Raw genomic sequence first — 22,498 nt, 5'->3', positions numbered from 1 at the left:
AAATCACATTTGGTAGGGAGTTTCAGCCCTCTTGACATAAACGGTTAACGAGTGGATCGATCTCTAAACCGCTGCGCCACGGCGGCTGCACCCGCTCCCAAGCTTTCCCTCCCCACGTCTCAGCTGAACCAAGCATATAACAAATGTGCGCATTTAATCAGTATACATTTTGGATAAATATCATTTATGATTGAACTCAGATTGGCTCCGTTTTTAGGTTGGGTTCCCGACATACTTTCAGCAATTCTTTCTATACCGAGTCTCATCAGGTACCCTACAGCCGCCGCCAAGAACGTCCCAACAACCAGCAGTTCAGGCCGAATAGCTAGCTCTGTGTAACAGGGCTGTGCGATTACGGTTCATCCAAGGGGTGCACTGACCAATGTCTCGTAGGCGTCCTGTGCCGTACGACCTCTACATCGAAAAGGGCTGACGAATTATGCAAGAGAATTACATAATTAGGGTCATAACGTTTCCTCATCCTCCTCTGCTGGCTCTCAAAGCTGTCTCTATGGTCCTCCAAACCAATCATCTATCGTCGGTAATCTCAAAAAGCCATCCTAAACGCCATTCCAGGAGGTAAGTAAAGCATAGTGGCCGTCGCCTTCTTGCCATTCACCAAACTCCGAACTTGTCAACAAATCAACCGCCACGTTAATCATCAGTAGCTCACTCGCTTCGTAACAAAACACTGCCCCGTCGATCCGTATCATCACACAGCCTTCGGCTCCTCGTCATATTCTTCGACCATCCACTTGATGAACTCTTTCCACTTCTGCTCCCAGTCGCTGAATACGCGGTTGTATTCAGACTCTGATAGACAAGCGTGCTCCAAACTCCACAACGCCAATTGCTTCCAACCAAAAAGGCCCATGTCAGCCTTACCAACCAGTACTTGGTAAAAATCATGAGACAGGGAGGATCTGTCGAGCTACGTTAGCAGTATTCGTTTCATGTTCTGTGGGAAGCACGTTACCTAAATAGTGTGCCGTTGTCCGAGCTGACCGTGCAATGCACATTGTTGGCAAGAAGCTGATACATCGTGTGACCGCTGACACGAGGCGTGAGTCCCAAGATCTCATTTGATATGGGACACAACTCGAGGCAAACACCGCGCTCCTTCATATGCTGCATCACGTAGGGGTGCTTAGCCAGCGCAAAACCATGCCCGATTCTCTTCGATTTCAACAGGAGCGCGTCAACAAGGTTGCCGTCTGTATCGGTTCCCATATCTAATGTCTCGCCACAGTGAAACAGAAATGGAATTTCAACGCCATCTCTATCGCAATCCTCCTGGAACTTCAGTAGCTCGGGGATGAAGTCCTTGATGGGGCGCCCTTTGGACTCTTCACCGACGAGGTCGAACCCTACTTTGTTGTTAGGATACAACTTTGTGGGAAATGCGTTCTCTTACCTGCAATCCACTCAGGCCACATCTGTTTAAATTTCAGACACTCTTTGAGAGCGGCATCGATCTGCGCTGGCGCAAATGATCGAGGTGTACAGTAAATCACTTTCAGACCACCAAAGAACTTTCCTTGCTTTTTCATATCGGTCTGGAAGTTTTTGACCTCTTCGATTATCAGTTCCATGATGCCCTTATTGTCGATGAGTTGAGTGCCGTCATCGGTCCAAAGTTGGTTGCTGGTCATGAAGTTGGGCCGAATTTCAGCGTAGCTGATTTTGTCCTTCATGAAATCCTCCAGACATAACCGAGTGTATCTTCGGTATGCTGTCGCATAGTTGAAGAGGCCCTTCATCATACGTGTCCGCCCGTTGAACTTCTCCCAAGCCCTATGCTACGTTAGTGTCTGCATACAAAAGTTGTCGATCGTGAACGTACCCAGATGCTGTCTGCAAATGATTATGCGCCTCCTCTTCGTGAAACATGAGTTTCTCGAATAGCCACTCATCAACATTGGTGGAATCTTTTGCATAATATCCAGGGAACCTGTCAAGAAAATCTCTAAACCGCATCGTCCGCCGAGGTTGATATGTCTCTGAAAACAAGTCGCCAGGTGTTTCCTTCTCTGGGCTCAATAGAGAAAATTGGATTTCACATCGATCGAAATTAATAAAATCATTGTCCGAAACAAGGGGTATATCGCTGGTGATAAACATCCGGTCCATCTCCTTTGCAAGATTGAGCAGGACTTGGGGAGCAAGACAGGCGTTGAAATGAATGTGCAAGTGACCGCCCTTGGGCATATGTTGCGCTACGCGGAACAAGGACGTTTGATCGATGAGATGCTTGTTCGACAGAAAATGATCTCCGGGGAAACGAGGGTGCTGCTGGCCACCATAGCCTGTTCGTGGGGCGGCCTGAGCATATACATTTTCCTCATCCTCACTCCTCAATCTCTGGACGATGGCTTCTGCTCGCCTCTCTTCAGGTGTGCTGCGCATGCGACAACTATGGTCAAAATCCAGAGCCTTCTCTCGCGCTACCATCTGTTGTCGCAATTTGAAGTACTCCACAACCACTCCAGGCTCTTGCGTCACGGCATTAGTGACGTCTGTTTTTTCGATAAGAACACCTCGTGCCAAGATCTCAGCATCATGGGCCTGGATGTGATTCCGCGCAGCCGCGGCATCATCCAGGGCTGGCTCTCCCATCCGAGAAATCTTTGCGCGTTTTGACAGACGAGTCATAAAATCTGTATGTGAATGATGTTTCCTATGGTGCTGGTCGTGATCGTCCTGAGCTCCTTCCACCGGCTCTGTTCTTGAGCAGAGCGCGCCCATTTATGTTGGAGAAGCGAATAGCCAAAGCCTGTAAGATTGGCCAAGTTGGGAGGTAACAAAGGAAGCGCCAGAGGCAGCAGAGGCGCAGTCATTCACGGCTCGTCTAAGAGTAAGAGAGCCGTGGCTGTTTGCGGTGAATGACTCCAAACTCGATAAAGCGCGGCTCACAAGCCAGAGGCAGGTGATGGTCATTAGGTAGCCAACAGTGGGCGGGGACAATGGCCAGTGTCAGTCAGTAATGTGGTTTCGCCAAGGTGCTATGGATGGATGGCTTGCGTCCGTCCGTCTTTGTCTCGTGAGGGAGCTGTTGGTTGACGGGGAATCAAGTAGATAGATATTCCTAGACAAACGCTCAGCTCTCACTCAGCTTAGACTTCTGCTGCTTGGAAACAAAGTCGGCAGTTTCATGTAATAGATCAACCAACCAACATGAAATTTGTTGTTGCTTGTTTGTTACAAGTTACAAAGTCTGGGGGGGCAGTGCCCTTGCCTAAATCAAGGCTGAATGAAGGCTGACCCCAAAGTCCCCGAACTCGCTATAGGCAGTAAGGGAAGATCAGGCACAGAGTCAGCCTGCGCAAGCGCTGGTTCGCTGCATTTGAGTGACTGCAGCGACTGGCAAACGCGCTAGTCTCACTTCGGCTCCATGTCACAGGCCTAAGCGCTTAGCCAATGGAACCTCAATAATGATCCCTGTCCACCTTCATCTCACATCACCTTTTAAGGCAAGCCCAATATAGGTATTGTTCAATTATTAGGCCAAAACAACGAATAAGATCAGAAACGCCTCATCGGGCTTCTACGGAAAGATCATAGCACGAGATACCAGTGTCACCCAGGGTCCTGGGCCTCAGTACTATGGCACGGTGTTAGGTCTTACTTGAGCATAACTTTGCACCTTTGCTTCAGCCACGTCATTTATACACTTCAATTTGTTACAAGAGTGTTTGTATCTTTCACTGTTTTCTCGCAACAAGGCCAAAAACCCCTTGAAGGGTACTGCGGCTAAAAGACTCTGGTATGATGTATCCGTTTCGATGCACATCCTCTGGCCTACAGTCAAGGGAATCTTCTATCGCCGATGCCAGAGATGGTATCAATACCTGAATCAAGGGGCTTGCAAGTCTTTCCCGCACTCCCGAACCTGTTGCATCATATACAAGCTCTATCCATTTCGCCTTTTATCATTCAATTCCTACCCATAGTAAGGGAAGCAAGATAACTTAGGACCTCTATCCTAAGTGCTGAAAATATCTAGGCAACTCTAGCTCAAGCTTAGAGAGTCTCAAGTTTTCTCGCTCCCCTGCGGCCATAGTAAAAGTACACAGCAGCCCACATGGGCTGGTACTTGTTCAGCTTTTTCTTTCGTCATCCGTGGAGTCTGAGCCCAGTCTCATCCCATAAAGAAGATAGTGCCCTCAGGCAAAGTAGCTCTTCCAGAGCACTCCCTCAAGGTCCTCCAATTGTTCTGAAGTGAAGTACTGGGCAGTTGTCAGTAATAATTTCCTCTATATCATCAAAAGGGGGTCTACCTTTTGATCAACTGTCCAACTATCCTGTCGCGTCTTCTTGAATTCGCTAAGAATTGTCTTTGTCGCTTTGCCGACAACTCCAGGGTCAGCAGCAGCCTTGCGTGCTAGCATTGCTAGTACTTCAGGCATCCATTCTGGTGGAGGGGTTGCATAAGGAAACGCCTCGATTAATGCTCCCAGCCCAAGGATTGCAGCATGACGTCTGGTGATTTGCTTGTGGATATCAACTGGGGTATCTGTTCCAGCAAGATGGCGGTTTCGCTTCGGCATGGGGTTGCGTTCCAATTCATCTTGAAAGCGGGCCTTGAGACGTGCAATTGTAGGGTCACGGATACGGCGAGGGGAGCAGCGTATCATGCCTGCTAGCGTGGTAGATGCACAGGAACGCACCTCGAGCTGTGTATCGCACAACATGTCAGACACAGCTGTAAAAAGCGCTTCTCTTTGGGCGCCTCGCGTGAGGAAAATACGTCTAAAGTAGATGACCTGCATGTTGACCAGGGCTCGAAGCCGCTGGTGCCAGCTGCTCGACGTCTTTCCGATGCGGATGAGTGCATCGATGAATTCTGTGTCCTCACCATCCCGGAAAGGAATATTGGGCAAATGGCGGTATACGTGATAGGCAAGCCTCATGAGCTCCGGGTCTTCCTTGACATCCATCATGTGTAGTAGTTCTTCCATAAAGGGGGTGGGGAAGAAAGGCACGAGCTGAGTACACTCGTGAGATGATAGTGTACAATCGAGCCACATAAGAACGGTTTTGGAGCCCGAGGTATAAGAACTCGGGGTCTGCTGACCGGGTGTTCTCTCGTGTCGCCATTTCTCGAGTCGCTGGAAGACGTCTTTGATGGTGGCTGAAAACTCTTCCGTTGGTTGATAGGGCCTGATGCCTGTTGGCGAGGCAGCCTTATTTTGTTCTAACAGCTTGCTGACATTCTCGAATGACTCGTGGTATCGAGTCTTATAGATGACTGATAACACGCGACCCATAGCCTCACGTACTGCCTTGTAGGGGTGATCGATGTGGGCGAGGAAGTCATCAAGAATTGCTTGGTCATGTCGGAAGTGCCAACCACCGTCCGCAACAATGAACTCCAGAAGTTGAACTTTGGATGATTCTTTGAAAGCGGCGTTTGATGTCATGTCAAGTCGGAACGCTCTGAGAGTATCTACAATCTCGTGCGATCGACGTGGGTCTTTGGAGTCAAGAACGAGGTGAAGGCAAGTGAGCCAGTATTGCAAGTTGTCAGGTGTCAGGTCATCCGCAAAAATATTGAGCATGAACGGCGCAGCATACTCCCAAACGCGATTTCGGATTTCTGGGGGGTCATCACTCGAGCCCGCGAGCAAAGCGCCCATGATTTCCGAGGTCGCTCGATGCTGATGCTTGTCGTTGCCATCACCAAAGACCTCCTTTACCAGCTCCTTGACGTCATCCAGTGTGACTAATGTTTTGCCATAGTGCATCAGGTCAAAAACGTGCATCAATAGGTAGACATTGCTCATGCGGAATCTATCGGTCGACGCATCTCGCGGTTCTTGCTTCAGATAGTCAAAGCATTGGGATAGCCACTCGCGATTCAAGATGCGGCCCATCTGATCTCGCACGGCAGTTTCGACATCATCGTATGCATTGAAAGGGAGAGGCTTCGCTCGGTAAGCTGTAAACTTCTTGCCCCATACTAGCCAGCCAGGGTGATCAGCGTCCACCATATACTCAGCCCCTTCGGGCTGCTTGAAAGCCTCAAGGAAATTGTGAGTAAATTCAGCGTCACCTTTTTCGACAGCAACTTGGATGCGATTTCGGTCCCCAACTTCCTTCTCAACGAGATAATTGCGGTAGTCATGGCCATAAACGGCTCGCATATCGACAGCTGTGAAGAGCGATGTAAAAGCGCTTAGATAGTAGCCACGAAGCCCGGGATGAGGGTCATTGGTACCCTGAGCAACGAGATCGATAAACTCGGGGGGAGCTAAGCTGTGGAATCGCAGACACAGGTTCGTGGCAAAGATTGCACATCGAGTTGCGATCTTCCAATGGGCGCCCTTGGCACGCTCCGTCAATTCCAAACCCAGTGAAGACTTGGACGTCTCGACTCTCTCTCTACGTTGTAGAATAAATTGATGGCGACTATCAATAGCTGCAGCGACATCAGCAGCAGGTTTGATTGAATCCACAATTTCATCATTGACGATGATCATGCGCTCAAAGGGCTTGCCAAAGTCAATTAGAGTGTATAACGCTGACGAGCCCAGGTTTTGAATGGAAGGCTTGTCAATACCCGCAGTCTCGATATACAATCGCATAGCTTCAGGGGCGAAGCGCCAATCCCTGAGGAGAGTTCTCAAAAGAGACGTGAACAATAGAGTGTACATGCCTCCCTTGATTCGGTCATGGTCGTTCGTTTCAAGTGCTTTTCTGAGGCGCTCAAGAATAACAGGAATCACCAACGGCTTACCGCCAATAAGTGACTTCAAAGATGAGTCCTGAGCGCTCTGTGCAACCCGTCGTACATCAGCATAAAGCGAAAGACTCGATTCAGCAAGATCAAGCAGCAGCTGTTTGTCAAGCTCGCTCTTCTGCCGCGATGAGGCGTTATGTTTTCGTCGCAAAAGCTGATACGCCTCAGCACGCTTGATGAGAAGAGGTCGAGGATAAACCTTCCTCAAGCCCTTGATCTTGAAGGCGGCAATGTCAGATTTGTATAGTCGAACGTGCCTCTCCAGGGGATGAGCGGAGCGCTCAATGCCAACATCAGTAATCCAGGTACGATAGGCGGCGTACAGGGCAGTGAATGAATTCACATCATCTTCCTGATTCTCGTTCAGGAAAGAGTGCGTTTTGGTCAGCAGATGACCTAGCTCATCTCGTAGATCGTGGATTCTGCTATAAGCAGGGTCACTGGATTTGAGAGCATAGCCTGCCTTGTAGCGGAACTGAGGCCGGAGTTCCTCGTCCTCGGCAACCTCAGCAAGAGGGTCTTCATCAATCATCATTTCGTCATCATCTTCACGCGCAACGTCGTGGTCTTCCTCTGTATTTCCGGTCATGATACCCGCGGCACGCTCAGGGTCGAACATGGTGGCCATGCCTGACGTGACCAGGCGGATTTGCTGCATGAGCCGAGAAACCTCGTCTGACCACTCCTTGTTCTTGCCAGTACGACTCACTGGTGGGTTGTCGCTCATGAGTGATTCCAACTGATCTTTTGCAGACTTTGTTTGGGAAGCAAAGAGTTCAACGGCGAATTCGATCTCGGCAGGAGATGGCTGGTGCCACCGAATACTGAGATCGGCTGGGGCAGTTGTCTTTCCCCAATCATCGACATCGAGACCACGTTCGATAACCTCGGGCTCATATAGAGCGTGGTCGATGGGATAGGTGTGCGTCAAGTTGAGCAAGAGATGATGGATGTAATTGGAGACCAGAATGGTGGGCAGACCACGACATTTCTCTTGCATGTATTCCGCTATGCCCAGGAGCTCATCTTTGTATTTTAAGACCTCACTTCCGACATGAACAACCGCCATCGCAAGCATGCTGACATACCACACCAATGCTCGATCTCGAGGCAAATAATCCGTTCCGCTACTTCGATCGGACGCGGCGTTGTTATAGTCAATCTCGTTGCGGATATTTACAACAAGCATGGGAATGAAGACCTTGAGAGTTTTCTCTGGGTTGACCTTGCAGAGCGCATTCAAGATCCATGCCATTGCATCTCGTGCTTGATGGACCACGTGGCTTGAAACAAACGTTGCCACCTTCTCCAGAGCCATGTCGAAAAGTTCTGGCGACAAAGATGCAAACAGGGGCGATAACGCAGCTGGTAGAGCGTTGATAACATTGTCTTCCGGAGTTCCGCCACGAACTTGGTTTGCGTCAGGCAAATTCTCAAGGAGAGTGAACACTTTCCCAAGAAGTGTCAAGATGAACTCGCCAAAGCCAGTGGTCGACGATCTCAAAATACTGGCCTCGTCTTCGTCGCTGAGCTCGTTTTTATAGTCAAACTTCACATTCTGGCCTTCGCGCTCCATGCGATCCATTTGGCCTTGGACCCACTCCATGGCTAGTTGGATATGGCCTTCCCCTTCCTTGACCAATGGTACCATAGGAATGCTATACGCGACACTTTGAATGAAGTTGAGCGTGTATTGGGTCTTGTTGAGATCATTGGCGTCGATGCCGGGGAGAGCCAAAGCCAAAAGAGCGGTGATGTGACATCTATAACCCTTATGCTTGGACATGATGTTGGCAATCATCTGTAATCCATTCAGACTGGAGGTGGTTCTGTGTACCTCCACAAGTCCTTGAAGACTAGGGTAGAAACGCTGCAATGCACCGGGCAGAACCAGGTCCGGTTCGAGATATGCAAGCCCTTGCAAGGCGCTGTAGTAATAGTACGACACACGGCTGCTTTTGGAGAAAAGACCCATGAATGTCACTTCTTTGAGTGCCATCACAAACCGCTTTTTCAACGCATCGTTGATTTTGCGATCTTCGGGGAGATCCAGCTCACCGCTCTGCTCGCGATTCCATCGGGAGACGAACGCCTCAGTGAGATAGAGGGTCAACTGACCAAGCATGGTGGTCCATGAGCCTTGGTTGGACGGGTGAAAGAAGGTATCAATCGACTCCATAAGGCCTTCCAAGTGTGAGATGATAGAATCATCTTCCTTCATGCAAGCCGGGGACAAAGAGCTCACGATCAAGCGGGATATCATATAGGCCACTGGATACTTCTTCTTGTCTTTCTCAACATAAATGCCTGCCCCTGAAAGATAGTCTAGAGGAGTATACGGAGAATTGGCTTGACCCACAGGGATTTGTGTGAGTCTGAGAATGGCTGTGAAAATGAGGTCGGATTGATCCTTTGAAAAGATGCCATGGCTTCCAAATGGGACATAGGAGCAAGCTATATGGTCTCGAGAAATTCGAGACAGCAGGTCAACGAAAAAGATATCGAATGCCTTAGACCGATTGATGATAGACCACAAGTGGAAGAGCGTGGGGAAGACATCGGCTGGTTGAGACTGAGGTTCGTTGATGGGAGCGGGGTGGCTTGGCAGCAAGGCGTTCAGAACTCCTACTACGATGTAGGCGTTCGGCAGCTCATTAACACTGAAGAATGGCAAGAACTCTTCCAGCATCGCTCGGCGTTCGGAAGGATCGAAATACGTGTGGACATGTGTGCACAGCTTCATCAACTGTTTAGCGGAACGCTTGCGGTTGCTCTGGTGCGCTGCTACTTCCGAGGGAAGAAGCCATGCTTTGATTTCGTTCCACAATGGCCTCCATTCAAGAACGAGATCTTCTCCTGGCTTCAAATAATGATTCTTCCTACAAGATGTGAATTGATGTCATCGGAATGTTGTCAGCACACGTACCTCGTCAGAGTGAGGACCATGCGCAAGAAGCGGTCCGAGGCGGTTGCATCTAAGCCGGGAGCCAATGCAAGGGAATAATAAAGTTTAGTTAGCTTTGCTCTCTGCTCTCTCGTCATCTCAAACTTGAGGTTGAGCCATCCCTGGAGTTCTTTCGTCCAATGGAGAGCTCCGGGGGAGAAGTCTTCGGCTTTAATGGCAATGTATAGTTGCTTAAGGATACCCTGCAGAGCAGCATCGCGTTGAGCTTCTTCTTCGACTTCGAATGGGAGCTGCGAGAAGTATGCAAAGGTTCGAGGCCGATATCGTTTCTTGTCGTCTTCATCGGTCTTGAGGTAAGGAATACCCGGGGACGTGGATCGTGAGATGGGTTCGTATGGGAGGAAGTTTGCTAGTAGGTTAGATGCAGTTGTAGGCGGCATAGAACCATGAGAACCCGAGGGGCGAGGACCAATGTTCTCATCCATGACGGGCAGATGGGTGCGAGGGTAAGTAATGAAGTGATCGATAAATGATGCGATTCACTCGAACACCGTCGGGCAGCCGAGAGCGGGCGGCTCAGCTTAGCTGGGCTCAGCGCAACAGCTCAGGCGGGACGTTTATTGAATCGCAAGGCGGGGCGGCGAAGAACAGGTGGTGGGCATTGAGCTGATTCTGAAGTCGACGTCGATATTTGCAATCAATATGCAGGACGTGGCGACCTGGAACTGAGGATACTTTCAGAATCAAGTAATATATGCAAAGACAAAAGTTAAAGTGGGAGGAGTTGGAGGATTAAGAAGCGGGCTGGGCGGCCGTATATGGTGATGGATGATGCAGCAGCAGTAGCCTGGCGGACACATCTAACTTACCTTAGATACTCAGAGCTCCAGGTTCCACTTTTCCGGAGCAAGTACGCGCGCATCAGCCCCAGAGAAACGAAGGGGATTAAAAACCGACAGGACAGCCGATCAGGAGCATGTGCAAAATATGGATCGTATTCAGTGAAGCCTCCCCAGGTGGGCTTAATTAAATTCAGGGTCTTTACTTTGACCTATAGCGTGTTTTCTTCGATCTCAATGTTACATTGCACTCTGTCGCGACGCCTTGATTCTCTGTTCTTCAAGACTTTGTATGCTCATCAAGCCCCCTTTATCGCTCTACCTATGCATGCCACTATGGAGAAGTGATTGTTATATCGTCCCGTCGTAGGTAAATCACAAAGGAAGGGTTCAAAGGGTTAGGTACGGGAATAACCATGGAGTTGAGCGGTAATAGGTACGTAGAGAATCACCCCGCTTGGATTTTGAGGCTTTCCAGGATCAGCTGTTCAACTTCATTTTGTCGCTGACCGTCGAGTGAAACTTCCAACCCTTTGTCCCAATACTCGACCTTGCTTGCTGTCCTTAGTACGGCTACTTACATTTGTGGCTGATTGGTTCCACTTTCTTGGTGTGATTCTTATCCCCATTCAAGCCCGAAAAACGTCAATGCTATCACAAGCGCAGCGTGTGATGGTGATACTGCTTCTCCCCGAGTACCTTACTATGGACCAAGCTGAGTACCTTTAGGTTTGTGTTCTCGTCCCTTCTATTCAAACACATTCATCCAACCAGTTTCCATCCCAGTCAAAACGAAGACGGGATACCCAAGGCAGCGGGACAACGTTGTCTTCCACCTCAATGCTAAAGGCTCTAATAGGAAATCATGCAACACGGCCTGAACAACATGCTTACTCTTCATTTCTCAGAAATGGCCAACTGATCCACAGGCATGACATCCAAAAGCATCGCCACCGGTCGTCCGAAGGAGTCCGAATTTACCGCGTCAAACACGCAAGCTTCCTTTGCCTAAGCCAGCTTGAAGCTCCCGCCTTGCGTGTCAACCATCACACTGCTTATGATTGCGTTTCCCTATTACTGCCTGCTACATCCGTAAGCATTCACTACCTAGTCAGGACAGAATACTACATTACACAATAGTTAGAGGAATAGAACTATACATCCTACTTAGCTCACGGTCAAAGACCCCCCGATCTTTGACCCAGCATTCCCCTATGGTAATCATACACTCAATCCGGTCAGCATTATCAAGTGCCCCACCATCTGGAAGGGTCCTCCGTCCGTGAAGATGTGCCAATCCGGAGGAGGAAAGGCTCCACTTCGCCGTGGTTCCGGCTCGAAGTGCCCGTTGTCACCAACTGAGTCGCCAGTTTTATGCAGAGAAGATTAGTTCTTTCAAAAACCATGAACATGCTATGTGCGAAGATAATAAGTCCCTTTGAGGACAAGGTATATTTATATTACAATCATCACTATCGATGTATCAATATTCGAACTTGTGTCCATATATATCTTCAGCCTGCGCATGGGAGTTGCTTCTCCGGCGGAAAATCTTGTCTGCGAAATTCCTCACACTAATGCTCACACGTCTTGTCGGTGGCCTGTCTGACTTGATGTCGAGGGTCTCTAGCGGAGGTCTTCCATCCTCGCTGACACGCGGCGTCACAAACCGCTTGACAAACCCGGCATTGTAGGACACCGACCTTCGACGTGCGGGCATGTCCGATGTGCAACTGTCCAAAGAACTACTTGCCGGACTCATGTTGACATGCGGTAGTTGATGTGAAGGATTAACAAGGGATAGGCTTGGGCGAGCAGGGAACGTCTGCGCTCTCTGCGGACCACCACAGTTACTAAGTGTGCGTTTTTGCAACGTCGATGGTGTCCTGCAGATACCCGATCCAGGCAATCCACTTTGTCTAATGTTGACCCACGATGCAGTTGCAACCATCAGAAGTTTGATGTCTTCTGGGACCACTTTCGTCAATCGTGACTGAATTTCAGGGGGGTTCGAGACGACCCAGTCGCTGGCAAGCTTAGAATCTAGTGGTGTGTTTCGAGTTGGAGGATAACGACCGCTTGAGGTCGACATGGTATTATAAGTGTCAAAGACGTCCAGCGTATTTGACATGAGGGAACCCATGATTGGGTGCCGCCTTGTGTCGGGGTGTATCATACTGAATGTCCACTTGACTTCCGCAGGTAATGGGCTCGGTGGTGGTGTTTGTTCTCCAGTATTCTTAGGCATGGGGGATGTTGGCGTTGAAGTCTTCTTGACCCATCGCGCCGTACTGATTCGTCCTCGTTCGTCAACTCCAATGAACTCATATGATCCATTAGCCATCAAACTTGACTCCCAGGTCGATCCATCTTCCATCACGATTTCAGCGGACTCGTCACCCATTTGGGGAAGTGGGCTAATAACTGCAACGACATCCCTTTGGTCAAGGGAGTCTTCGGTATCGAGAGATGCTGGCGATGCGGGGGTGCCATAGTCCTCACTGCGAACAATAAGAAGATCATTTATGCCTAGGGTTGGCTTTGTATGGAACAGGCGAGGGCAACGCTTGGCCATACGAGGTACAATCTGAGAGCCCGTAATGAGGCTGGACGGTACTACATCAAATGCGGGTATTGGGCGCTTCTCGCCGACTTCTTGTAATTGAAGGAGCAGCCGTGGGCGATGAACCAATCGGCGTTGTCTGGCTCCTGGTCTAGGTGCTGGGTGTGCGAGGAGAAATTGTGTAGATTTTCTGAAGGTGCGCTTCCTTCTCCTTCTTCGAGGTGCCGTGGATGAATCGCTTAGGTCACTTATATCTGAGCAGGCAGCAGATCCTTCGTCTTCGCTCTGAACCTCTGACGGTGGCAAGTCGTCATCAGTCTCCGGTTCACGAAAGCGAACCGACAGATCTCGCCGAGGCATGTACTCTGACTTGGGCCTAGGGCGAGAGGTCCGTCGCACAGGCGTCACTGTAGTCACAGGCGGGAGTTTCTCATGGTATGACATTGGTCGGGGTTGTGTTAAGGAAGTGACGTCTGCTGATAATGGCCTTGTTGTTTTATCAGCATCTGACCGGCGTCGAAGCGCTGATCGGAGGAAGGGCAACGCTCCTTGGGGCGCTTGTGTCTGTCGATTTGTCGAGTACTCGTGGCCGTGAAGGCTAGCACCAGCATGCAGAAACATGATAGCCAAGCCAAGTTCGGGTCGAGCTCATGCAGCAGCTCAATCCAAGATATCGTTGATATTAGACAGAAGATCAGCTCTGACGTCAAATATGGCTGAGTGAAGATTGATGGCGAATGTAAACAAATACCAAGACCAGCAAGTGAGGCAGGTCAAGTTATGATATGTGTTTCAGTGGTTTTCGGAGCCGAATACGCAGCTAAAGCACAGGGCGTGATCGAGCAATAAAGTAACCGATCTGGCGGGATGTTAAGCCGGGGAAGATGTGGTCCGATGGGACCAGGATGAGCGAGATGGGATGATACGGAAATGGTCGACCCGCCGTGGAAGCCAGCACTTGGACAATACACGAACTAGCAGATGACGAGATGTTGGGTAAGGTGACAAGAGACAAGAGGTTGGCCCAATATCGTCAGGGGAGGTGTAGCCCTGTTTAGTACGGTGGATAGGAAGAAAGATGGTATCATAAGAGGCCGCGCGCAACTCTGTGTAGGTATGAACTGATCGCGTGGGGTCTGTCAAGTATTAAAGTCAGTTCTGAATAAAGCGGTCACCGTAAAAGACGGACGAAAAGCGAAAATGTTTTGAGCAGCGGGAAGCTAGCTGTAAGGCGTTATGGGCCCATGGGTAAGGTGAAGATTATACGGTCAAGGACTCGAAGCGGTGGAAGATACGGAGTACTCGGGTGTATATCAGAAGCAGACGTGATGATGGGCAGATCCAGGGGTCGAGCTGGGGTAAGCAGTGGCTTGCCTGGACCGTCATGACATGGCCGTCAAGAAGGCGTCAATGGAATCCGCCTCAGAGCCAGGGATAGGGCGGTCAAGCCGCTCAGGCACTGCTCATGTCTGCTCAACGATGCCGCAAGACTCCATCCGCTAATCAATAGAAGGGCCAGGGGTAGAAAGAGCGGCGCCGGGAGCAACATGCCGCAGACACGCGAAAAACAGGGGACAGAAGAAGCGAGTGTCGACTTACGTATTAGTGCATGCGCAGCATCGAAAAGTGTTGAGTCTGGCGGCTAAAGGCCCAAAAGGTGAAGTGAATTATTTGCAAGGCTGGGAAATAGAAAAGAGAAAGACAAAGGGAAACAGAACGAGAAAAGAAAGGGAAAGGAAAGGAGGAGCTAGAGAAAGTAAAAGGGTGGTAAGATGAATGAGTGAGGCCGCCCTGGGATCGGCGGGTTGGATATTAATTAGAGGTCCAGGTGGTGACCCCAAAGGCTCAAGCTGTTACTGGTGGCTGTCCGTCGTCCCTGTTTACTTTATTGGCTCGAGATGTCTCTGGCGGTTTTGCTTTTTGCTTGTGTACCGGTACTTTGGGCTTTGAGCGTTGGACCAGCTGGCTGGTTCCCCAGGATATCTCCTTTTTCAGTAACCAGTCCTGATGATCGATCGCAGTGCGGTTACTGTTTTGTTTGACTTACATTCCCCTATTACGTAGATGTCGTGTGCCAGTCAACTCTGTGTCACCAAATCGAGGTCTCCTTTCTAGCAAGCGATCTTAGTCTCTCCGATCGAGGAAGCAGGGCCAGACAGCTTCTGTGAGTATCGAGGGATCAAGATCGAATAATGTCGACGGGGGAGGGCAATAGCAGAAACATTCATCAGTTGTTGAGAAGAGGCTGGCAGATACCCTGCTCTGTCAGTCCATGCTCTGGCTTTAATCCTTTTTTCTTTTAATGTTAGCGGCCCCAAGTGCTAGAGCCAGCCTTGACCTTGAAAAGCACGGGATGAATTTTTCTTCACTTTTCCTTCTTCCTTCTCCCGTGTCTTCCAGCTCATCCTTGATATTAGTGAGGTGGGGGAGCGGGTCACTAATCCATGGACGCGCCCGATGCATCCATCCTCCAAAAACCTCATGCGACTGATGGGAGGTATGCATGTCGATGCCCGCTAAGTTCAGCCCAGTCAATTCTGGTGAACAAGCTCTGGGAGGATCAGGGGATCAAATCGATATCTCGCAACACTGGAATGAGATGTCTTATGAGGTGAGGTTGCCCTACCTCACCACACGGCCAGGGCCTTTCAGTCAAGTCAATGCAAGCTGCGGCACCTCCCGTACCAGATTGGTCCGAGCTGGGAAATAGATGGACGCCAACCCGAACACGAGAAGGGCTGGTAAGCCAATCGAGTTAAATGAGACATGCAAACAACATGATTCAGACTCGTGAGCTCCTCCTAACTTTAGTGCTGTTCCTGTTATTAAGGCTGCCCTCGTGCCTCGCCATTTGTTTGCTGTCCATAACGGTTTAGCATAATTTCTCCCGTAGAACCGGGAGTGATAGGGTGGATGTCTGTCTGACTTCTCGTCACCCTTAGTGGCCGGTCCACTCTTCTGATTGCGGTGTTGCGGTCAAAGACTATGAAGTTTCGACGGTTCTCAGCCGCGATTTAGACACATCCATCGGTCCATACATAGTATCAACGTCGTATCGGCCCAAAGTCAACTGCTCCGCGGGGTTACGGAATCACTTGCTACTGGTCAGCATCGGCATTTATGGCAACTGTTTGGGCACAGAGCGGGGTGCGTCGCTCATTTTGGATGCCGCGACCATGTAAGAGCCTCAGTCTGAGTTCAAGCCTTCAAACAGGTTCCATGGACAAAGCCGCAATTCCATACCGGACATCAATCATTACGAAGTTTACGTATCGTAGCAGTTCTTGCGCCCACTATTCTTCGTAAACACGTCTTCAGTTACGGGTTCAAGCCAGATCACGCATCAATCTCTTCAACAGCGGTCGAGTAGTTGTATATCAGACCTAAGCTTTCGCATGCAGGCAACGACAAGGATGAGATCGTGCATGCATGCATGTACATACATATCGCCAACTCAGAATCCTAGACCGCCTGTCTGTCAGTGAAACGAGCCAATTGCTAAATGACAACAACTATGAACGCCGTTTTGATGGTCTGCTTTATCGTGTTATTGCGCTTTTGTTGGGGTACTGGTTGAAGCTATCGTTAATTCTTTGTAGCCTCACACCACCTAAAAGTCATCTTCGCATGCGAAATCTCCCAGCAGCATCTGGTCGCAATAGCAGCATGTTTCAAGCATTAAAACATCTGTTTCGGCCAAATTGGCATCTCCAGCACTCGCTAATTCATATCATTGGCGTCTTCTATGAACACAGTCGGCTCCTCACGGCAATAACTGTCAGTTATCCCACAAAACCGTGTTGGCCCTTCTTCACGAGCATTATATTATCCTATATTATGTGATTTTGGGTCATATGTTGCTCAAGCGAATAGTTGAGATGTGAGATGTTCATTGTTGTTGAGTCTTTCATCTACGTAGGTACGTAGTACCTATCCATGGTTTCTGAAACTACTTTTATTCCTTTCCTAGTCTCAGCACCCTTTCGTCAATCATCAACAGAGCCCACGTTCTAACCGGCTACACGGAAGACTGGCGTTATGAAATAACTGGCAAAATCGTAACTGGTGCATCCAGCATCTCCTCGCCGCTAAATCCCTGGAGCAAAGGAGATCCTGAATGGTCTTGAATGCCGATGGCTGTCATGAGGCGTAGAGCAAATCGAATACACCTCAAGGTATTATTCTTCACTCATCACAGAATAGTCTTTTTATTGCAAGTTCATGCAATTCAACGACCCAATATCGTACCCTGGCATTTAAAACACTATTCTCGTCCTCAAGGTACAGGTACTTTGCCACATCCAGTCCAACGTCAGGGTGATGATAGCTTACTGAAACACCACAAACTCAAAACCATCTCACTTATCACAAATTTTCTGACGGATCCCTTGCCCCGATCCATCATTCAAGCGCGCGGCTGCATATCTCAGATCAATCAATGCTGGGCAACGTCTCGGAAATCGGCAATTTTTGCTTGTCCGATCCGTCCAGACGTTTCGGATGTCTCGGTACTGATTATCGAGACTACGAAAATATTGATCAGCTCGCCGGTGTGGGTTAGTGATCATCTTCACGGGAGCCTCGGGACAAGGATGGGCAGCCATGAACTGAGATTTGCATTTCAAGCTTGAAAACATCGTCAGCTGCTCAAATCATGCTGTTCTGATAGGATGGTTCGTAACATGCGGCTCAACCCTCCAGTCAGCAAATGCAGCCCTACTCATACTTTAGCTCGTATTAGGCTACTTATATGTGCCATGATGTGGCATGAATTGTTTGAATGGGTGTCATCTAGCTTTCGTAAACTGGCGACGAACGCCAAACCTTAATAACTGAATATATGCCAAAGACACGAAAAGCCTGAACGCCATCAGAATCAGGACTCCAACCCAGATTTGAGTTTCGGCCCCTTATTCTAGCATTTGTCGATGTTAGAATGCATACGTAAAGGTTCCCTAAAGTTGTCGGCTGTCCTTTGGATTTCCGAGCAAGTTGATCAACAACAAAATGTACTTGTTTGCTGAGCATCGTCGCTTCTTGCCATTGATATCAAGTCCTGAAGATGGGAGATAAATTGCTGACCAATAGCATTGTGACCTTGGCTAACACGATACGCGAAGGTTAGTTAACAAGATACCTTATCTTAGCAACTTCCAGTACGCATCGCATTCTTCTCTGATCTGGATTGCCAGCTCAAAGAAGCACACACATTATCTGTGGGTAAAACAGCTGAGGTAACGAGTTCCGAAGTGAGGACTGCAAATTGCCATGTTTTAATCCCGAGTGCCTTAAATTCGGCATTCACACATACATCGGGAATAGTCCCTTCGTGATGGCCGTTTCAACTCCCATAGATCTTCAAAATCCGGGGTAGTCCTTAGTCATCGAGCCGCTAACCTGTAAAATTCCCCCACTATGTTCAAGCTTTCACCACCATTTAATCGCATGCATCAACACCAATATGCTTCAATGATACCGGTAATCTCCATGTGCACATACCCACACAAACCGCAGATGACATGATTCGCCAACACTTTGTCGCGTCGCGCAGTTCGCGGCATAGAGTCGCCGCATTGGCACTCTATCGAGCACTCTTGAAAACAGCATCCAATGTGCCCTTACCACCTCATCTCCATTCTGGTGGACGCAAACACCCTTTGACAAGAATAGTGAGAGAGAGATTCGCCAAAAATAAGCCACTCACCAGCTTCAGGCTTCTTTACGACTCAATGGCTGCAGGATACAAGGTTTGAGGTTTGGACAGGATTCGGTCTACACGGTCTAATACTATGTTCAGTTTCTTACTTTATTAACGAAAGGACGAGATACAAAGTCGCCCGAGCACTCTGAGATACTTCGACATCTTCGCAAACGCAACTTGACGGCCAATCTATCGCGTCTAGAAGCCCCCTCCTACAAAAAGCCGCCCCGTTCGAAGCAACGGCTCAATCCTCCACTCTTCACCAAAGTCTCTGCCCCTAATGAGCCTGTTAAATACGAACCATCTATCCGCCCTCTTCCAAAAACAGCATTTGTAGGCGAGAGGAAGGTGCCAGTTACTGGTAACACTGCTGAGTTGCTGTCGTTCGTTCGAATTAAGAAACCACAGCCGAGGGTGTTCTCGCGGGCAATTAGTAGAAAGACAGCCATATTTCGACGGTCTGTTAGAACTCTTCTGAGAGTTTCCAATAATGATATGCCGAGGGCTCAATTAGATGATCGTTGGGACGCCATGATGGACAAATTGCTACTTAAGGAAGGCTTTGGGGATGAAGTTGTACGGGATGGGCCACTAGCTTCATATCACTTCACTGCGACTCTGACAAAAGCTTGGTTGGACCAAAAACTAATGAAGATCACAAACGACCAGACGGCTCGCGCTAAAGCAGTGAGCAGTCTTATTGAACAAGAACTTGCACTGGCCAAGGAAGAAAGGAAGAGCGGCTCGAAGCCAATTGATCCTAAAGTAGCAAAGGAGACTTTGGATACAATCCTAACAGAATATCGCCAAAAGCAGGCCGAAATGGAACGAACGAAAAACAATTCATTTGAAGACCCGTTCTTGTCTGAACAATGGGTCGCAAGGGCACAAAGGTTGGAAGATGAATATGCCAGGAAGTATGGAGTCAGTGTGGACAATAGTGGTAGACGTGTCTCGTGGGCAAAGAGGCAAGGGCTGGCCAAGAAAGAGAATTCTCTGTTAGGAGCGGTGGAATCTGATAAAGAAGCTCAATTCTTCAGTCAAATTGCGACCATGCGAAGAGGTGGCCAATAGAAGGGTCGGTAATCTTCTTCAGTTATACCCAGGTTCTGTCATTTATAGTGGAATTGGAAAGGACATAGACATGTACAATATTAGAGGTAGATGGGATATGATACCCTTTGTATTCAGCTTTTGGCTGCAAATGCTGTGTAGATCGTAACTTGAAATGCACAAAATTCCCAAAATCGTATGCCCAAAACATCCACATCATTCATCAACGTCGTCGTTTTGTCATGATACATGTTCTGAGACAGATTCTGCCTCCAGCTGTCTATTAGACCTATTCGAATGCGCGCGTGGTCGAGTAATCATCTTCAGCGTCTTTTTCCCTTCGTTTGCGACTTCAGCCCAGCTCTTTAACGATTGGAGTGAGGGCACAGATGGTCGGCGTGTCTGATCGCCGTCGATGCTTGCGAGGTCGGACCGAAGAGTTCTCGGGGATGACATAGTAGAAAATGGCATTGAGAAGGCAGGGCTGCTCGACTCTGACGGCGCTGGCCGGGGTTCAGGGGTCACCGCTCTCGCATCGGGTTGATCGGGCTGTCTGGACAATTGGCCCCATTGAGGTCCTTTTGCAGAGTCCATAGGAAGCGGGTTGCGGTCCAGGGCTGGGCTGCTTTGCAGAGGTGTTGGATTTGTCTCGATGCTGTGTCGAGAGAATACTGATGAGGACATGCTGCTATCCGTGAGGCTTTGGTCACGATTGAGATTCGGCGTTTCACTTCGAGACGGTGTAACCGGCAAGGGGAGCTTCGAGCCAGATCCACGCGAGCGCAAAGTATAACCCGAAATATTGGTGAAACTTGGCGATCTCGAGGTCGGGAATTCGATTGAACCTCTGGGGGTTATGTCATTCGGGGGTCGCGGTGAGACGGCCTGTCGTTGTAGTGGTGAGGCTCTCTGTTCTGGAGGGAGACGTTGATAAGACCGAGACCACGGCTGAAAGGATGGCCTTGCCGCTGGCGTAACCGGTGTCGACTTCGATTTTGGTGACGATTCAAGCCCAGGCCCATATTCAAGATTCGTTGTGCTGCTTCGATAGGGTCGCGGCATCGCCATTTTGCTCGGAGGCTTACTCGTGCTACTCCTCCTTTTGGCATTATCTGCCTCTAACGTATGACACCTATCCTCCATATCCTTTAGCTTCTCTTGAAGCATGACCACAGCCTGTTTATGTTCATCAACCTCGCGCTGGACTCGAGACTCGTATGTTCTGTCTCGTCCTTCGAGCTCAGCAACCTTTTGTTTCAAGCGATCGTTTTCTTTCCGAAGGCTCGTCAATGCCGTGAGCTTCTTGTCCCACTTGTCTTCGACCCACGAGATTGGCCTTTTACAACACTCTCCATGATAAATTTGATGAATTCCTCCGAGCATGGAAAGTTTGTCATCAATTTTGTATGCGTGTAATCGGTTTTTGGGGTTTGGCGTGATCATTCGAGCAATCAAGTTGACAACTGGCCGGGGACGAACTGTTTCTTGGCCCTCGTAGGTAAACATAAAAGGGGGAGTGACCAAGGCATGAGAGGTAAGCTTTTCCAAATGAGCATTCAGCTTTTGCTCTCGCTCACGAAGCTGTTCTTCCTGAGTATTCCTAGATGGGTATCTTAACGCTTCGTCAAACTCGGCTAACCGAACATTATACAGAACGGTTGCAACATTTAGAAACACTAAACCAAGTGAGTAGATATCTGACAACTGCATGCTGGAACCGTTGTTGGCATACAATTCGGGGGCTCGCCATCTCTCAGTCCCCGGTACTCCCTCTGTCATAGTTTGATCCTGTCCACTAACATCTCTCGAGACGCCAAAATCAGCAAGGTAGACTCGGTCTGCCTTGAGCAGTATATTAGATGGCTTGATGTCGAGATGCCTTACATCATTCTGGTGGCAATAGGCCAATGCGCGGGCAATGCAACCTATTGTATTGCGCAAGAATTCGAGTGGGCATTTTGTTGTTGAGTGAAGAAGCTGGTCTTCAGATGATTGCTCTATGGCACTTAAATCCTTGATGTCTAAGGTATCTAGCCTCTCGAGGATATCTTCACGATCTCCTTCTCCCATGCGTAGGTATTCCAAGTCTTCGAGGAGAGTGCTCAAATTACAGACGGCAGCAGGCCAGATGAGCAGGCATAATTCGTGGGTTCGAGGTGCGTATGTGGCAACCAATTTGACGACATGGCGATGGTCGAGTTTCTGCATAGTCAAGCTCTCCTTGCGCAGATCGTCGATAGTAAATCCGCGTCAGCGTGGGATCCTTTTACGGGCAAGACAGACAGACCCGTATGAGACCTTCTCAACGCGACCGAATGCGCCATATCCCAAATCTTCAAGTTTAGCAAGTTTTGTATCAAAGCGCTTCGCATCGGGGCCATTGAAGAGCGGTTTGTTTCTGCGCAACCAATGTCAGCATCAAAGGTGTGTGCAGCTCATCGTTTATGAATAGCTTACATGCCGGGCCAATTATCATCATCATTCCAGCTTTCTATAATGCTAAGTTCCTGGAGCTCGCGCTCGGCCTCCCATACACGACCATAGTGCTGGGTCGGACCTGTTTGTCCGACTCTGGTCCATCCCCGGGCCCAGTCGCCCATGCTGAGGGGCGCTCAAGGTAAAGCAGACGTCGTCGGGGGTGCGGTGGTACTTCGCGAAATGATAGCGCCGTCAAAGTAAAATAGAAGCCATAGTGCGA

General features: G+C 49.2%; 6 protein-coding genes across 8 annotated transcripts; 1 reads left to right on the top strand and 5 right to left on the bottom strand.

Moving 5' to 3' along the window:
• Positions 1 to 146: 146 nt before the first annotated feature.
• FVEG_06484 (hypothetical protein) lies at positions 147 to 3,288 on the bottom strand. Its single transcript, XM_018894880.1, has 4 exons — positions 1,844 to 3,288; positions 1,415 to 1,794; positions 977 to 1,367; positions 147 to 923 (listed from the first exon to the last, which is right to left on the bottom strand). Exons 1-4 carry the CDS (start codon positions 2,743 to 2,745, stop codon positions 713 to 715), a joined length of 1,884 nt encoding a protein of 627 aa, XP_018752027.1. The 5' UTR covers positions 2,746 to 3,288; the 3' UTR covers positions 147 to 712.
• Positions 3,289 to 3,601: 313 nt separating this feature from the next.
• On the bottom strand, positions 3,602 to 10,472 carry FVEG_06483 (proteasome activator subunit 4). Of its 2 annotated transcripts, XM_018894878.1 has the most exons (3): positions 9,666 to 10,472; positions 4,278 to 9,618; positions 3,602 to 4,226 (listed from the first exon to the last, which is right to left on the bottom strand). In XM_018894878.1, the coding sequence occupies exons 1-3, from the start codon at positions 10,127 to 10,129 to the stop codon at positions 4,164 to 4,166; spliced, it is 5,868 nt and encodes a 1,955-aa protein (XP_018752025.1). In that variant the 5' UTR covers positions 10,130 to 10,472; the 3' UTR covers positions 3,602 to 4,163. The 2 variants fall into 2 exon arrangements, with proteins under 2 accessions (XP_018752025.1, XP_018752026.1); XM_018894879.1 differs by having other exon boundaries at positions 3,602 to 9,618.
• A 962-nt stretch (positions 10,473 to 11,434) lies between these two features.
• On the bottom strand, positions 11,435 to 15,304 carry FVEG_06482 (hypothetical protein). Of its 2 annotated transcripts, none has more exons than XM_018894876.1 (2): positions 14,646 to 15,304; positions 11,435 to 14,182 (listed from the first exon to the last, which is right to left on the bottom strand). In XM_018894876.1, exon 2 carries the CDS (start codon positions 13,665 to 13,667, stop codon positions 11,967 to 11,969), a length of 1,701 nt encoding a protein of 566 aa, XP_018752023.1. In that variant the 5' UTR covers positions 13,668 to 14,182; positions 14,646 to 15,304; the 3' UTR covers positions 11,435 to 11,966. The 2 variants fall into 2 exon arrangements, with proteins under 2 accessions (XP_018752023.1, XP_018752024.1); XM_018894877.1 differs by lacking the exon at positions 14,646 to 15,304 and adding an exon at positions 14,236 to 14,310 and having other exon boundaries at positions 11,900 to 14,182.
• Positions 15,305 to 18,445: 3,141 nt separating this feature from the next.
• FVEG_15869 (hypothetical protein) lies at positions 18,446 to 19,992 on the top strand. Its single transcript, XM_018905095.1, has 2 exons — positions 18,446 to 18,793; positions 18,844 to 19,992. Exons 1-2 carry the CDS (start codon positions 18,566 to 18,568, stop codon positions 19,819 to 19,821), a joined length of 1,206 nt encoding a protein of 401 aa, XP_018752022.1. The 5' UTR covers positions 18,446 to 18,565; the 3' UTR covers positions 19,822 to 19,992.
• A 48-nt stretch (positions 19,993 to 20,040) lies between these two features.
• Positions 20,041 to 22,036, bottom strand: FVEG_06481 (serine/threonine protein kinase; the record flags this gene model as incomplete). The annotated part of the gene is made up of 1 exon (XM_018894875.1): positions 20,041 to 22,036. The coding sequence occupies exon 1, from the start codon at positions 22,006 to 22,008 to the stop codon at positions 20,041 to 20,043; it is 1,968 nt and encodes a 655-aa protein (XP_018752021.1). The 5' UTR covers positions 22,009 to 22,036.
• Positions 22,037 to 22,050: 14 nt separating this feature from the next.
• On the bottom strand, positions 22,051 to 22,400 carry FVEG_15868 (hypothetical protein; the record flags this gene model as incomplete). Its single annotated transcript, XM_018905094.1, has 2 exons — positions 22,051 to 22,198; positions 22,258 to 22,400. 2 exons carry the CDS (start codon positions 22,398 to 22,400, stop codon positions 22,051 to 22,053), a joined length of 291 nt encoding a protein of 96 aa, XP_018752020.1.
• Between the last annotated feature and the right edge of the window lie 98 nt (positions 22,401 to 22,498).

Source organism: Fusarium verticillioides, chromosome 2 (assembly GCF_000149555.1).
Source record: "Fusarium verticillioides 7600 chromosome 2, whole genome shotgun sequence".
NCBI classification, from domain to species: domain Eukaryota; kingdom Fungi; phylum Ascomycota; class Sordariomycetes; order Hypocreales; family Nectriaceae; genus Fusarium; species Fusarium verticillioides.
Note: the sequence above shows the minus strand (reverse complement) of the source record. Positions and strands in the feature narration are given on the sequence as shown.